Raw genomic sequence first — 12,615 nt, 5'->3', positions numbered from 1 at the left:
CAATGAGATTTCCTAGACATATTGGCACCTACCTCTCATAAGGAATTATGAATCACCTGGCCACCGCAGACGCAAACCGGATACATATTTGTGTCCCGGTGGCCACGAGGTACGGTCCCATGGTCTTTGTTTACTCGTACCCAGTCGGGGTAGGGAGATACCCATATCTCCCCATAGAAGCCACCTACCGGTACCAGGTTTGGGCTCTAATTGTAGCTGGAACCCAGGCAGGTCCATTAGTCCCAGAACCATCTCCCTGTGACCCTCTGGTCTGGAGCTATGACCCCTAAAGGGTTTTGTGGGTCATTCCCCGTCAGCCCAGAAGAGGGGGAGTTAACCCCTCCCTGAGGCAGGGAGGGGATGGACCAGCTACAGGTTAAAAGCCTGGTGCCAGCAAGTAGGCGGCGTCTTTTTCTGAAGAGGGGTCACATGCTACACATGTGTTTAGAGGGACCCAGGAAATAGCAGGAGATCACAGCCCCTCGTGTGGCCTCCGGTTCAGGACATCGCCAAGGAACTTTCATCATACTTGGTAACTTACTTTCACCCTGCTTAATCCTATTGTAACCATATACCCTGTAATCTGTAACCTCAGACCACTGTATATATATTGTCTGTGTATAGTGTGTTATATCTAGTGTGCTCTTATAGCGATTAAATCTATAATTTAATCTTGTGCTATCTTGTATCTCGATCACGAATCCCCACGTCCGTGTTTTGGCCTAGTTATAAGCTACCGCGGGTTGGTTTCTGACCCTATATAATCCCGTTAGCGGACCGGGCTTATATCAAACGAGAAACTGGTGGCAGTTACCCGGGCTGAGTGTGGGCTGTTTTTACTGCGGCAGTGAAAAGGCCCTTCCAGCTTGTTGCCTCTCTGTGCCCGCGTGGACAGGAGGTGTGTGTGTGTAAACTATACCAGCCTGACCTTACGTGCTCCTCTGGAGGGCGTAACTTCACGTTTTTGGTAAACCCCGTGATCATACCAGGTCTCGTGAGCTCGACGTGGTTGACGTCAGCGGACACGAGGGGTGGTATTCATCACAATGATCTATCCAGAGGAAAACTCCTTTAAGATCTTTCCATATACAAAAAAACAGGTAAAGTGTGTCAAGCCAGTTACGGGTGCATTAACTTTGGAGAGACCTGTCCATTTCTTTAGGACAGAGCTGTATAGTCTTCATGTTCTGCCAAACAGGCTCTGGTGTCTCCATACATACATAGGCTGAAACATGCAACACTCAACACTTTTTTCTGGCTGATTCTTTCTAGAGAGAGTGCATGAACCCTGAGAAATAATATAGAGAAGCTGGAATCAACTATAGATGTCCAACTTGAAGTTCTGTTTGCCCTTGGTCAGATTGCGTAGCACACCAGCATGCCATCATATTGGCCCCTCTGATGCTGAACTAACTGAATGGTTCTATGTAATAAGCAATCTCTGCTTGTGAGGAATATGGATTAATATTTACTGTCAGCCATGTCCTCACAACCAGTATTTACTGAAAAATGCCAGAGGAAATCAAGCTCCAGAGAGGGGCCCTGCTTCAAAGCCGCCGCCAGATAGCAGAAAACTCCTAGCAGACCACTTTTTGTTACATTTCACACCTCCAGTCAGACAGCACGGATCCTGCAGGAAAAACCCCCAGCAGGAGGTATCAGCCCTTGCCAGGATCAATGCTACCTCCCAGACATGTTGGAACATACATTTCATAAGGAATTATGAATCGCCCGGCCATCACAGGCACAAACGGGATACATATTTGTGTCCCGATGTTCATGAAGAACTTGCCCATGGTCTTTGTTTGAGGGTGGGATGCCCGGAAAGGGAGATATACATATCTCCCCCACAGAAACCAACTAATGGTACCATGTTTGGACTCTAGTTGTAGCCAGAACCCAGGCGGATCCGTTGGTCCCAGAACCATCTCCCTGTGACCTTCTGGACTGGAGCTATGCACCCTAAAGGGTTTTGTGGGTCCATTGGAGCCAGTCCAGCAGAGGTGGGTGGTCCCCTCCCAAAGGCCGGGAGGGGCCGGCTACAGGTTAAAAGGCTTGTGCCAGCAAGCGGGCGTGTCTTTTCTGACACGCAATGTGTTTGGAGAGACATCACTTCCACCCCCCCACCCCCACCGTGACTGCAGCCAAGGACTAAAGCACCATTATACCCCAAAGGAACTTTCATCTTACCCGGTAACTGACTTCTGCTCTGCTTAACTCTGTTGTACCTATATAACCTGTATATGTAACCTCAGACCACTGTATATATTCTCTTTGTATATTGTGTTATATCTAGTGTTCCCTTAAAGTGATTAAATATATAATTTAATCTTGTGATATCTTGTATCTCGATCATAAATCCCCACGTCCGTGTGTCGGCATAATTATAAGCTACCCCGGGTGGGTTTCTCACCCTATATAATCCCGTTAGCGGACCGGGCTTATATCAAACGAGAAGCTGGTGGCAGTATCCCGGGCTGAGAAAACGCTGCTTTCACTGCGGCAGTGAAAAGGCTCTCTCAGCTTGTTGCCTCTCTGTACTCGTGTGGACAAGAGGTGTCTGTGTAAACTGTACCAAGCCGACCTTACCTGCTCTTATGGAGGGCATAACGTCACGCTTTGGTAACCCGTGACCATACCGCGTCTCGTGAGCTTGACGTAGGTGATGTCAAGCGGGCACAAGGCGTGGTATTAGTCACACTACTTAGAAGGTAATTTTTTCGGTTCAATTTGATATTCCCAAGAACAAAGGGCACCAGTTATTAGAGGAGAGCTGGTCATCCCAGCCACTGTCCATGGAAGTGAATATTAGATATGGAAACTGACAACCATGAGGACAATAGCGACTACAGAGAAAAGAGCTGGAAGAAAAGAAAACTGCTAAGAACAAAGAGGATAGTATGACCACTTGACAAAGCAAAATCTGTTCTATATTAGTCTATAGAAGCCCAAGGTGACACCAAAGCCTGAGACAAGGCAGATTCGTCAGCGATGTCCCAGGGACAAGATAGACAACTCGTTTCATGTTTACATGCTTATATAACATCTGCTACTTCTACTCTTTGTTGTATGAAGACAGGCCAGGCCGGTCCCCTCGAATGTTAGAAAGTTATTTATTTACCCCATTCAGTATATATAGTAAATTGATTATATATATATATATATATATATATATATATATATATATATATATATATATATATATATATATATATATATATTGTATTCAACCATTTCTGAGTTAAAGCAGTCTGTAGCATCTGGATATTAAAAGATGCCAACTAACCATTAATGGTCACCATTATGGGCTCTGACAAAGTCTTCCATTAATCTGCATTACAGGGCACTGTTAGACTCGGTCACCAAGAATATTACCTGCCATTTAAACTACTGTTAACATCCTACCTTCTAACCACAGGTATATACATGTAAAACCCAATAACACATACCCTGCTCCAAATACACCGACAGAAAACATTGCTTATTCCAGTCTCACAATGAACCCTGGACAGTTATGCCTCATCCTGTTTGTGTCCGACATGACGACCGGGGAAACAGCAAAGCTCAAGCTGGCTCCGAGGGAAGGAAAAGGCAGCAGGAAGTTTGCTGGCAGGCTGTACAGCATGTGATACTGATCAACCTGACATGAAAACCAGCTGACCATAAACTGGACACCCCCAACACAGATATAGACATAGGCCAAGTTCACACTTCAGTTGTTTGATCAGGTATTGTGAGCCAAACCCAGGAGTGGGTCAAAAACACAGAATAGGAGGAAATCTTCCCATTATACCTCATCTCTGGTTTTGGCTCACAATAACTAATGGCATTTTTTGTAAAGAAAGCGGTTTAGTTTATGAACGACCCTTATGTGAATGAGAGATCTTTAGTCTGACTATCTGATGAAAATATTAAACATGGCCGACTTCTTTTCAGACGATAATCCTCTGTCATTGGTTGGCAAAAACGTTCGTTCGCTGTTAAGTTTCAACCGGCAGATTATCTTTTGGTTGAAAGTCTCTAAAGTGTATGGCAACTAGGGATGAGCAATTCAATTCGCATAAAACTTTGTTCTAAGGGTCCATTCACACTTCTGTAGAAGGCGTCCGCATCCGTTCTGCAATTAACCGGAACGGGTGTGGACCAGGAATGGATGCGGACAGCACACAGTGTGCTGTCCGCATCCGCGGAGCGTGACCCCGGAAAAAAATAGAACATGTCCTAATAGGCAGTTCTATGGGGGTGCCGGCCGGGTGCATTGCGGATCTGCAATACAATACGAACGTGTGAATGGACCCTAATACTGTACGGAGCAGGAGCTCTGTACAGTATTCAAATGTATTGGCTCCGATGAGTAATCACTTCATAAATTAACTTGTACTGTAAAAAAATATTTCTCGAACTAGGGTTCGGTTCCAAGTGGAACCAAATTATATTATATTATTTTTTTCTGACTGGATTTTCTTCATTCACTTAGTAAAATTCGCACGCAGAAAGTTTGTACCAAATCCGCATGCAAATTCGCACCAATCGATGCGGATTGACCGCACAGATTTGCCTGCGAACACCTGTGGCTTTCAGTGCGGATTCTCCGCACATAAATCCATAACGTTGGCATGTACCCTTAGTTATGGTCCATAGTAGCAGAATCCATAATGAAATTATAAAATAACCCGAACCTTGTACGCCAAACTTGAAACACAAGTTCGCTTATCCCTAGCTGCGATCACAGGGGCGAATAAAGAGTTTTTCTTTTCACTCATTTTTTTGTAAGAGTGCTGCCATTTTTTTTTATTCTTATATTGTCCTGGATTTGTTGCCAAATCCATTGACCAGCACCTCCACATTTATATTTAGCTTGATGTGTTGCCATTGTTATATATATATATATATATATATATACTAGCAGAAGGACCCAGATACGCATGGGTATAATTCATCTATTTCATTTTATGTTTCCGTGTGTGATAGACAGTATCTCCCATAACAGTGATCTCTACAGTACTCGCCCCGGTAACAATGACCTCCACAGTGCCCGGTAACAATGACCTCCACAGTGACCGCCCCTTTGACGGCGACCGTCACAGTGGCGGCGACCGCTGCGTGAATGACAGCCAAGACCCGATGCGGACAGCAGAAGCACAGAGCATTAACATAATTGATAATGCTCCGTGCCTCTCCGTGATCTCTTTACTACGAAATCACAGTGACAACTTTATCTCACCGTGATTTTGTAGTAAAGAGATCATAGAGAGGCACGGAGCATTATCAATCATGTTAATGCTCCGTGCTTCTGCTGTCCGCATCGAGTCTTGGCTGTCATTCACGCAGCGGATGTCACGCACGGCATCCGCTCGTGTGAGACAGCCCTAACAGTGACCTTCACAGTGCCCGCCCCTTTAACATTGACCTCCACTGTGTCCGCCCCTTTTAAAACCTGGAGTAAAACTGTGTTTATGGCAGTTGAGATTTGAAGAGAAAGACTTGCAGGCTTGTATTGGCTAATGTGGGCTATTTTTTGGGAATATCTCAGGAACGGTAGAGAGCTGAGACCCGGTCTAAAACCTTCCCGGACACCTGATGTACCTCTGTGCCAAATTTGGTGAAGATCAGTCCAGTCGTTTGGTCGCGCATAAAGAACGTCCAGACAGACAGAAATTAATTTATATATATATATATATATATATATATATATATATATATATATATATATATATATATGACATGAGTTTCGGTCTGTCTGGACGCTCTTTATGCAAGACCAAACGACTGGACCGTTCTTCACCGAATTTGGCACACAGGAACATCAGGTGTCCGGGAAGGTTTTAGACCCAGGTCTCTAGGACTAAGGCTGGGTTCAGACCTGAGCGTTCGGGATGGAGCGCTCTTTATGCGCGTTTACAATCGCGGCTCCGGAACAAGCAAACGCCCATTGCCGCGCGTACCCGCTGAAGTCTATGTAAGGGAATGCGCGACAAGACCCCCCAAAGAAGCTCCTGTACTTCTTGGGGCGTCGGGCGTTTTACAGCGCTGTAAAACGCTCAGGTGAGAACCATTCCCATAGGGAATCATTGGTTCTTGCCTGTTGAGAGTTTTACAGCGTGTGGGAACGCGCTGTAAAATGCTCAGGTCTGAACCCAGCCTTACCGTTCCTGAGATAGTCGCAAAAAAATAACATGCATTAGCCAATAGCAGCCAGCAAGCCTTTCACTAAAATCCGAACTGCCATTTACACGGTCCCCTATTAGTCAATAGAAGCTTGCAGGTCCTACTCCAGGTTGCCATAACAACTGATCACAGTTTTTAGCAGTTAGAACAGTGTGTGCTGTCTGCATCTTTTGTGGCCACATTGAAATGAATGGGTCTGCATCTGATCCACAAGAAGGGAGGCTGCAGGAGGCATGAGTCTCCCGTTCTCCTGATCAATGGGGGTCCCAGAGGTAGGAACCCCACTGACCTAATAGTTGTCCCCTATCCTGTGGACAGGGGATAACTTTAAACAACCGGAATACCCCTTTAAGGCCTCATTCACACAACAGTATTTTTGGTTCAGGTACAATCCACACTTTCTGCGGACTGCACGCAGACCTTTTTATTGCTAAGGGTGCTGTAAAAAATGCGGACAGCACAGAGATGTCATCGATGTGCTATCTGCGGCTGTACCACAAATTATAGAACACGTCCTATTCTTGTCTGTATCTTGGACATGAATAAGCATTTTGAAAATGGGGCCCGGGAAAAGTGTGAAATGCACACCGTAGGTGTGAGGAATATGGATTAATATTTACTGTCAGCCATGTTCTCACAACCACCATTTGCTGAAAAATGGCAGAGGAAATCAAGCTCCACAGGGGGCCCTGTTTCAAGCCGCAGTCAGATAGCAGAAAACTCCTAGCAGGCCACATTTGGTAACATTTCACCTCCAGTCAGACAGCACGGATCCTGCAGGAAAAAACCCCAGCAGGAGGTATCAGCCCTTGCCAGGATCAATGATACCTCCAGACATGTTGGCACCTACATTTAATAAGGAATTATGAATCGCCCTGCCATCGCAGGCACAAACCGGATACAATGTCCCAGTGGCCACAATGAACATGCCCATAGTCTTTGTTTGAGGGTGGGATGCCAGGGAAGGGAGATATATATATTTCCCCACAGAAACCCAATACTGGCACCATGTTTGGACTCTAGTTGTAGCGGGAACCCAGGCGGATCCGTTGGTCCCAGAACCATCTCCCTGTGACTTTCTGGACTGGAGCTATAAACCCTAAAGGGTTTTGTGGGTCATTTGCAGCCAGTCAAGCGGGGGAGGGGGGGGGGGGGGGGCGGCTACAGGTTAAAAGGCTTGTGCCAGCAAGCGGGCGTGTCTTTCTCTGAAAGGGGGTCACATTGTGCAGTGTGTTTGGAAAGACCTGCAACTGGCTGACATCGCTGCCTCCGACGTGAATACAGCTAAGAACTCATCACTACCCAAAGGACTCATATCTGGTAAACTGACTTATTGTTCTGCTTAACCCTGTTGTACCTATATCACCTGTATCTGTAACCTCAGACCACTGTATATATTCTCTGTGTATATTGTGTCATCTAGTGAGCCCTTAAGGCGATTAAATATATAATTTAATCTTGTGCCATCTTGTATCTCGATCACGCATCCCCACGTCCGTGTTTTAGCCTAGTTATAAGCTACCGTGGGTTGGTTTCTCACCCTATATAATCCTGTTAGCGGACTGGGCTTATATCAAATGAGAAGCTGGTGGCAGTATCCCGGGCTGAGAAAGCGCTGCTTTCACTGCGGCAGTGAAAAGGCTCTCTCAGCTTGTTGCCTCTCTGTGCTAGCATGGACAGGAGGTGTCTGTGTAAACTGTACCAAACCGACCTTACCTGCTCCTATGGACGGCGTAATGTCACACTTTGGTAACCCGTGACAATACCGCATCTCGTGAGCTCGACAGGTGACGTCAAGCAGGCATGAGGCGTGGTATTCTTCACAGTAGGCATCTGCATTTCGTCGTTTACGGACTGCAAAATGGATATGGCTGTGAGAAAATATGTTGGAAAATGATCCCCATAATGGGGCACATATATCAATTTAGGCTACTTTCACATCCGGTTTTTAATTTAAGTTTTGAGATCCGGCAGAGGATCTCAAGACCTGAATTAAACGGATCAGTTTTGTCCTCATTCATTGCCAATGAACGGTTCAGTCCAGTTGCGATTTGGGGCCGGACACAAATCCGCTGCAGGCAGCATTTTTGTGTCCAGTTTTCAAACCGAAACAAACCAGATCCATGATGAAAATCAATGTAAGTCAATGGTACAGGATCAGTTTTTTTTGTTGCAAATGTATTTTAAAGGGTTTATCCAGGAAACGATAATGATAACCTATCCTCAGGATAGGTCCTGATTATCACAATGGCGGAGGTCCAAGTTCCGGCACTCCCTCCAATCAACTATTACAGGAAGCCGTCGTGCTCACCGGAGCGCTGTGGACTCCCAGCAGCTTACCAAGCACAGTGCTGTACATTGGATAGTGGCTGTGCTTGGTATTGCAATTCAGCCCCTTTCACTTCAATGGGATTAAGCTGCACTTAGGCCATGTGACCGACGTATAGCGTTACATTACATGGCCTAGGAATAGGCTGCTGCGGTCACCGAGCTCAGGCCTCTTCTAACAGTTGATCGGTGGGGGTCCCAGATGTCAGGCCCCGGCTGATCTGATAATGATCAATATAATTTACTGGATAACCCCTTTAAGTATTTTCAGTATGGAAAGGTGAAGCAGATCCTATATTGTGAAACACAGCAACATGTCTGCAATTATCATTACATACAATATTTATTATTATGGGACTGGATAGTGATGAGATAGATAATTATAATATTGATAGTGGTAATACTAGGGATCCCTTACGTCTGCCGATACTCAGAGAGCAGCCTTCGAGAGGTGTGACTCTGTCTATGCGCTCATGGACAGTCAGGTTAGGCAGGGAAGGTGCGCACCTTGTGGCACATTCCTCTGTCAGTAACCTAGATGGGAAGTGCAAAGAACCAGACCAGAGCTCTGAACCTGCAGCCATGTGAACTCAGTAAACAGGACGTGGGCGGAGACATGACAAGAAGACGGCGGCAAGACTCTGCAAGCCGATAGGTGAGGTTAGGCCCGCTGATGTGTGTGTGTGTGTGTGTATGTATATTGAGAAAGGTTCTGTGAGAGAACCGAAACGTTGTCAAATTTCGACATGTGAATAAACTACACATTTTTTTATTCTTCAAGGATTGCTGCGGATTTTCTTTGTTGTCTTCCGTCCTGAATCGAGGGACCACCGCGGGCACCTTACAGCTACAGCTGCATGTGAAAGGAGTGCTGCCTGACCTTTTCTATGGAGATAGATAGAGATATATATTATATCTATATATATATATATATATATATATATATACATACATACACACACACAAACTTAGGGATATTTGGCTTATGGGTGAAATTTCAGGATTAGCCCTTTACAGGTGAACTTAATGTGACCCTCTCTAAACTTTGAATGCACATGTCCAACTGTTCAATGGTTCAGTACTTTTTGCACATCTGGCTGTTCTCTAACAAGGAACTTAACAGCAAAATTCACAACAGGTGTTTAATCCATGAATCGCCCAATAAATTTCATGGTTCAATTAGAATTAATATTTAAATAGTCCTCCTCATCATGCTGTTCACATTTTAATATCATGAGACCAAGATGACACCTTACAGTTGATTAACAGTACCTCGCCATTGCCGTCAGGACAGAAGTGGCCACTAAGCTTACAGTGTCACAGAGTGTGATCAGCAGGTTGCAACAGAATAGTGGACGTTCTTTGGCCATATCCTACGTTGATGACCACATTATTGTGAACAATGCCCTGCGGAACTGGATTGTGCATGCCGCACAACTTCAGGCACATTTAAGGGAGGTGAGAGGCACCCAAGTGTCTCGTCAGACTATTCAAAACCAATACATCAGTGTAGTCTGTGTGCTAGACGACCTGCAATGGTACCTGGCCACAGGCGTCATCATCTTGCATGGGCTAGGGATCATCTACGCTGGACAAGGGACCAGTGGGCCTCAGTGATGTTCACCAATGAAAGGTTGATTCAAGCTGAGCAGAAATGGATGGCCACCAATGATGTTGGAGACGCCAAGGAGAATGCTATGCATCAGCCACTGTTGTCACCAGATGAGTCTTTGGTGGTGGTGTAACAGTGTGGGCAGGTGGGTCTAGTCAATACAGAACTGCCCTACACTTTGTGAATGGTACAGTGACAAGCCCATACTACTTGAGTAACATCATTCATCCAGTCATTGTGCCTCTGCATGAACAACACAGGCCTGGAAGTGAATGCAACGGCTCATCGAGGCTTGCTGGTGGGCATCTGGAGCCTTCAGAGATCTTGACATTTATAGCGCCCATTGACAGTGCTGACTGCTCTGATGATGTCACTAAAATAATGCGGTGATTACTAAACGGTGATATCGCCATATCTTAATACCGCGGTATATAGTAAATACCGGTATATTGCACAACCCTAGCAGGTCCCTCAAAATGTACATAGTGGCTGGTCGGCCATGTGCACTGTCGCTAAATTCACTTCATGTGCTGTACTTTTGCTTCTGTGTTTATTCATGTACTTTCATGCGTTTTTAAAAAATATTTGTAAGGGCTTATGCACACGAATGTATGTATTTTGCGGTCCGCAAAAAACGGATTCGCAAAAAATACGGATGACATTCATGTGCATTCCATATTTTGTGGAACGGAACAGCTGGCCCCTAGAACGGAAATACGGAAACGGAATGCACACGGAGTGATTTAAAGTGAATGGTTCCAAATAGGGTCCGTAAAAAAAATGGAACGGGCATGGAAAGAAAATACGTTTGTGTGCATCAGCCCTTAGTCAGAGGTGCACATGGCTGTCAACAGCCCACCAAGTCAACTGCAATCATCAGGTTGTCTACTTCGGGCGGTGCACTCACAGGACTGTAATCCCTTCATTTTATCGGTTGTTGCTTTTTTAAAGTTTCCAGTTCAAAAACAGATTTTTGGTCTTTCAAATGCTGGTGTTTTTATGAAGAAGCACATGTAAATTTTAGGCCTAAGTGGTAGGTATGAACTCTACACACGCTGAACAAAATGTCCAAACACAACTGGCAGTGAAAGGGTTAATTCTGTAAAGGGGCGACGTAGAAAGTGTAATAACAGCTGAAGGAAGAAGTGTTAGGCTAGGGCTATATGACGACATTTGTCACAGTAATGGTGCGCAACATATTTTATAAAGCTAGTGTATGGTGTCGCACTGCAACATGCTGCGACTGCAACACGACAGCTGCAAAAAACCATCCACGATGGATTATTGTGTCGCGGTATGTCGCACAGTGCCACAATAGACCAGCATTGTAAAATATGTTGTGCAACATGAATGTCACGTGACACATGTTGACGTGTAGCCATAGCCTTAGACTTGAGGATGTCATCAGTATCTGATCGTTGGGGGTCTGACACCCGGGACCCTCGCCAAACAGATGTTGGAAAAGGCACACGCACCAGAGGATAGGTCATCAGTATCTGATCGGTGGGGTCTGACACCCGGGACCCTCGCCAAACAGATGTTGGAAAAGGCACACGCACCAGAGGATAGGTTATCAGTATCTGATCGGTGGGGGTCTGACACCCGGGACCTTCGCCAATCAGATGTTGGAAAAGGCTCCAGCACCAGAGGATAGGTCCTCAGTATCTGATCGGTGGGGGTCTGACACCAAGGACCCTCGCCAATCAGATGTTGGAAAAGGCACCAGAGGATAGGTCATCAGTATCTGATCGGTGGGGGTCTGACACCTGGGACCCTCGCCAATCAGAGGTTGGAAAAGGCACAAACACCAGAGGATAGGTCATCAGTATCTGATCGGTGGGGGTCTGACACCTGTGACCCTCGCCAATCAGATGTTGGAAAAGGCACAAACACCAGAGGATAGGTCATCAGTATTTGATTGATGGGGTCTGACACCAAGGACCCTCGCCAATCAGCTGTTGGAAAAGACACCAGAGGATAGGTCATCAGTATCTGATCAGTGGGGGTCTGACACCAAGGACCCTCGCCAATCAGCTGTTGGAAAATACACCAGATGATAGGTCATCAGTATCTGATCGGTGGGGGTCTGACACCCGGGACCCTCACCAATCAGATGTTGGAAAAGGCTCCAGCACCAGAGGATAGGTCATCAGTATTTGATTGATGGGGTCTGACACCAAGGACCCTCGCCAATCAGCTGTTGGAAAAGGCACCAGAGGATAGGTCATCAGTTAAAAGATCTCTGAAAATCCCTTTAAATAGTCACCAAATATATGAACGTTGTGTATCGTTTGATGCATTTGGCACAAATTACAGCAACACTGACTTCTGCAAAACAGACTTTAAAAATCCCCCCCCCATGTGTAGAGCAACCACCGCCTAAGCTAATGAAGACCTGTCACCGATTTAGATCCTGCACTTTAGGCCTCATGCACACAAACTTATTTTCTTTCCCTCTCTGTTCCGTTTTTTTTTTGTCTTGCGGACCGTATACGGAACCATTCATT

The 12,615-nt window shown here is 45.6% G+C and overlaps 1 protein-coding gene across 5 annotated transcripts in view; it reads right to left on the bottom strand.

The window, feature by feature from the left end:
- The window catches only part of PIKFYVE (phosphoinositide kinase, FYVE-type zinc finger containing), a 341,373-nt gene that overhangs the window by 266,018 nt on the left and 62,740 nt on the right, over window positions 1-12,615 (bottom strand). The window contains exon 1 of one of the 5 annotated variants that reach the window (XM_044303220.1): window positions 3,450-3,584. The exons of the other annotated variants lie outside the window; for them this stretch is intronic. Coding sequence (XP_044159155.1) covers window positions 3,450-3,478 — 29 coding nt within the window. The 5' untranslated portion in view covers window positions 3,479-3,584. Of the gene's footprint in view, window positions 1-3,449; window positions 3,585-12,615 lie in introns of those variants that run through there. 5 annotated transcript variants of the gene reach the window in all.

This window comes from Bufo gargarizans, chromosome 8 (genome assembly GCF_014858855.1).
Source record: "Bufo gargarizans isolate SCDJY-AF-19 chromosome 8, ASM1485885v1, whole genome shotgun sequence".
Taxonomy (NCBI): Eukaryota; Metazoa; Chordata; class Amphibia; order Anura; family Bufonidae; genus Bufo; species Bufo gargarizans.
The sequence above is the reverse complement of the archived record's forward strand: the minus strand, read 5'-3'. Positions and strand labels throughout refer to the sequence as shown.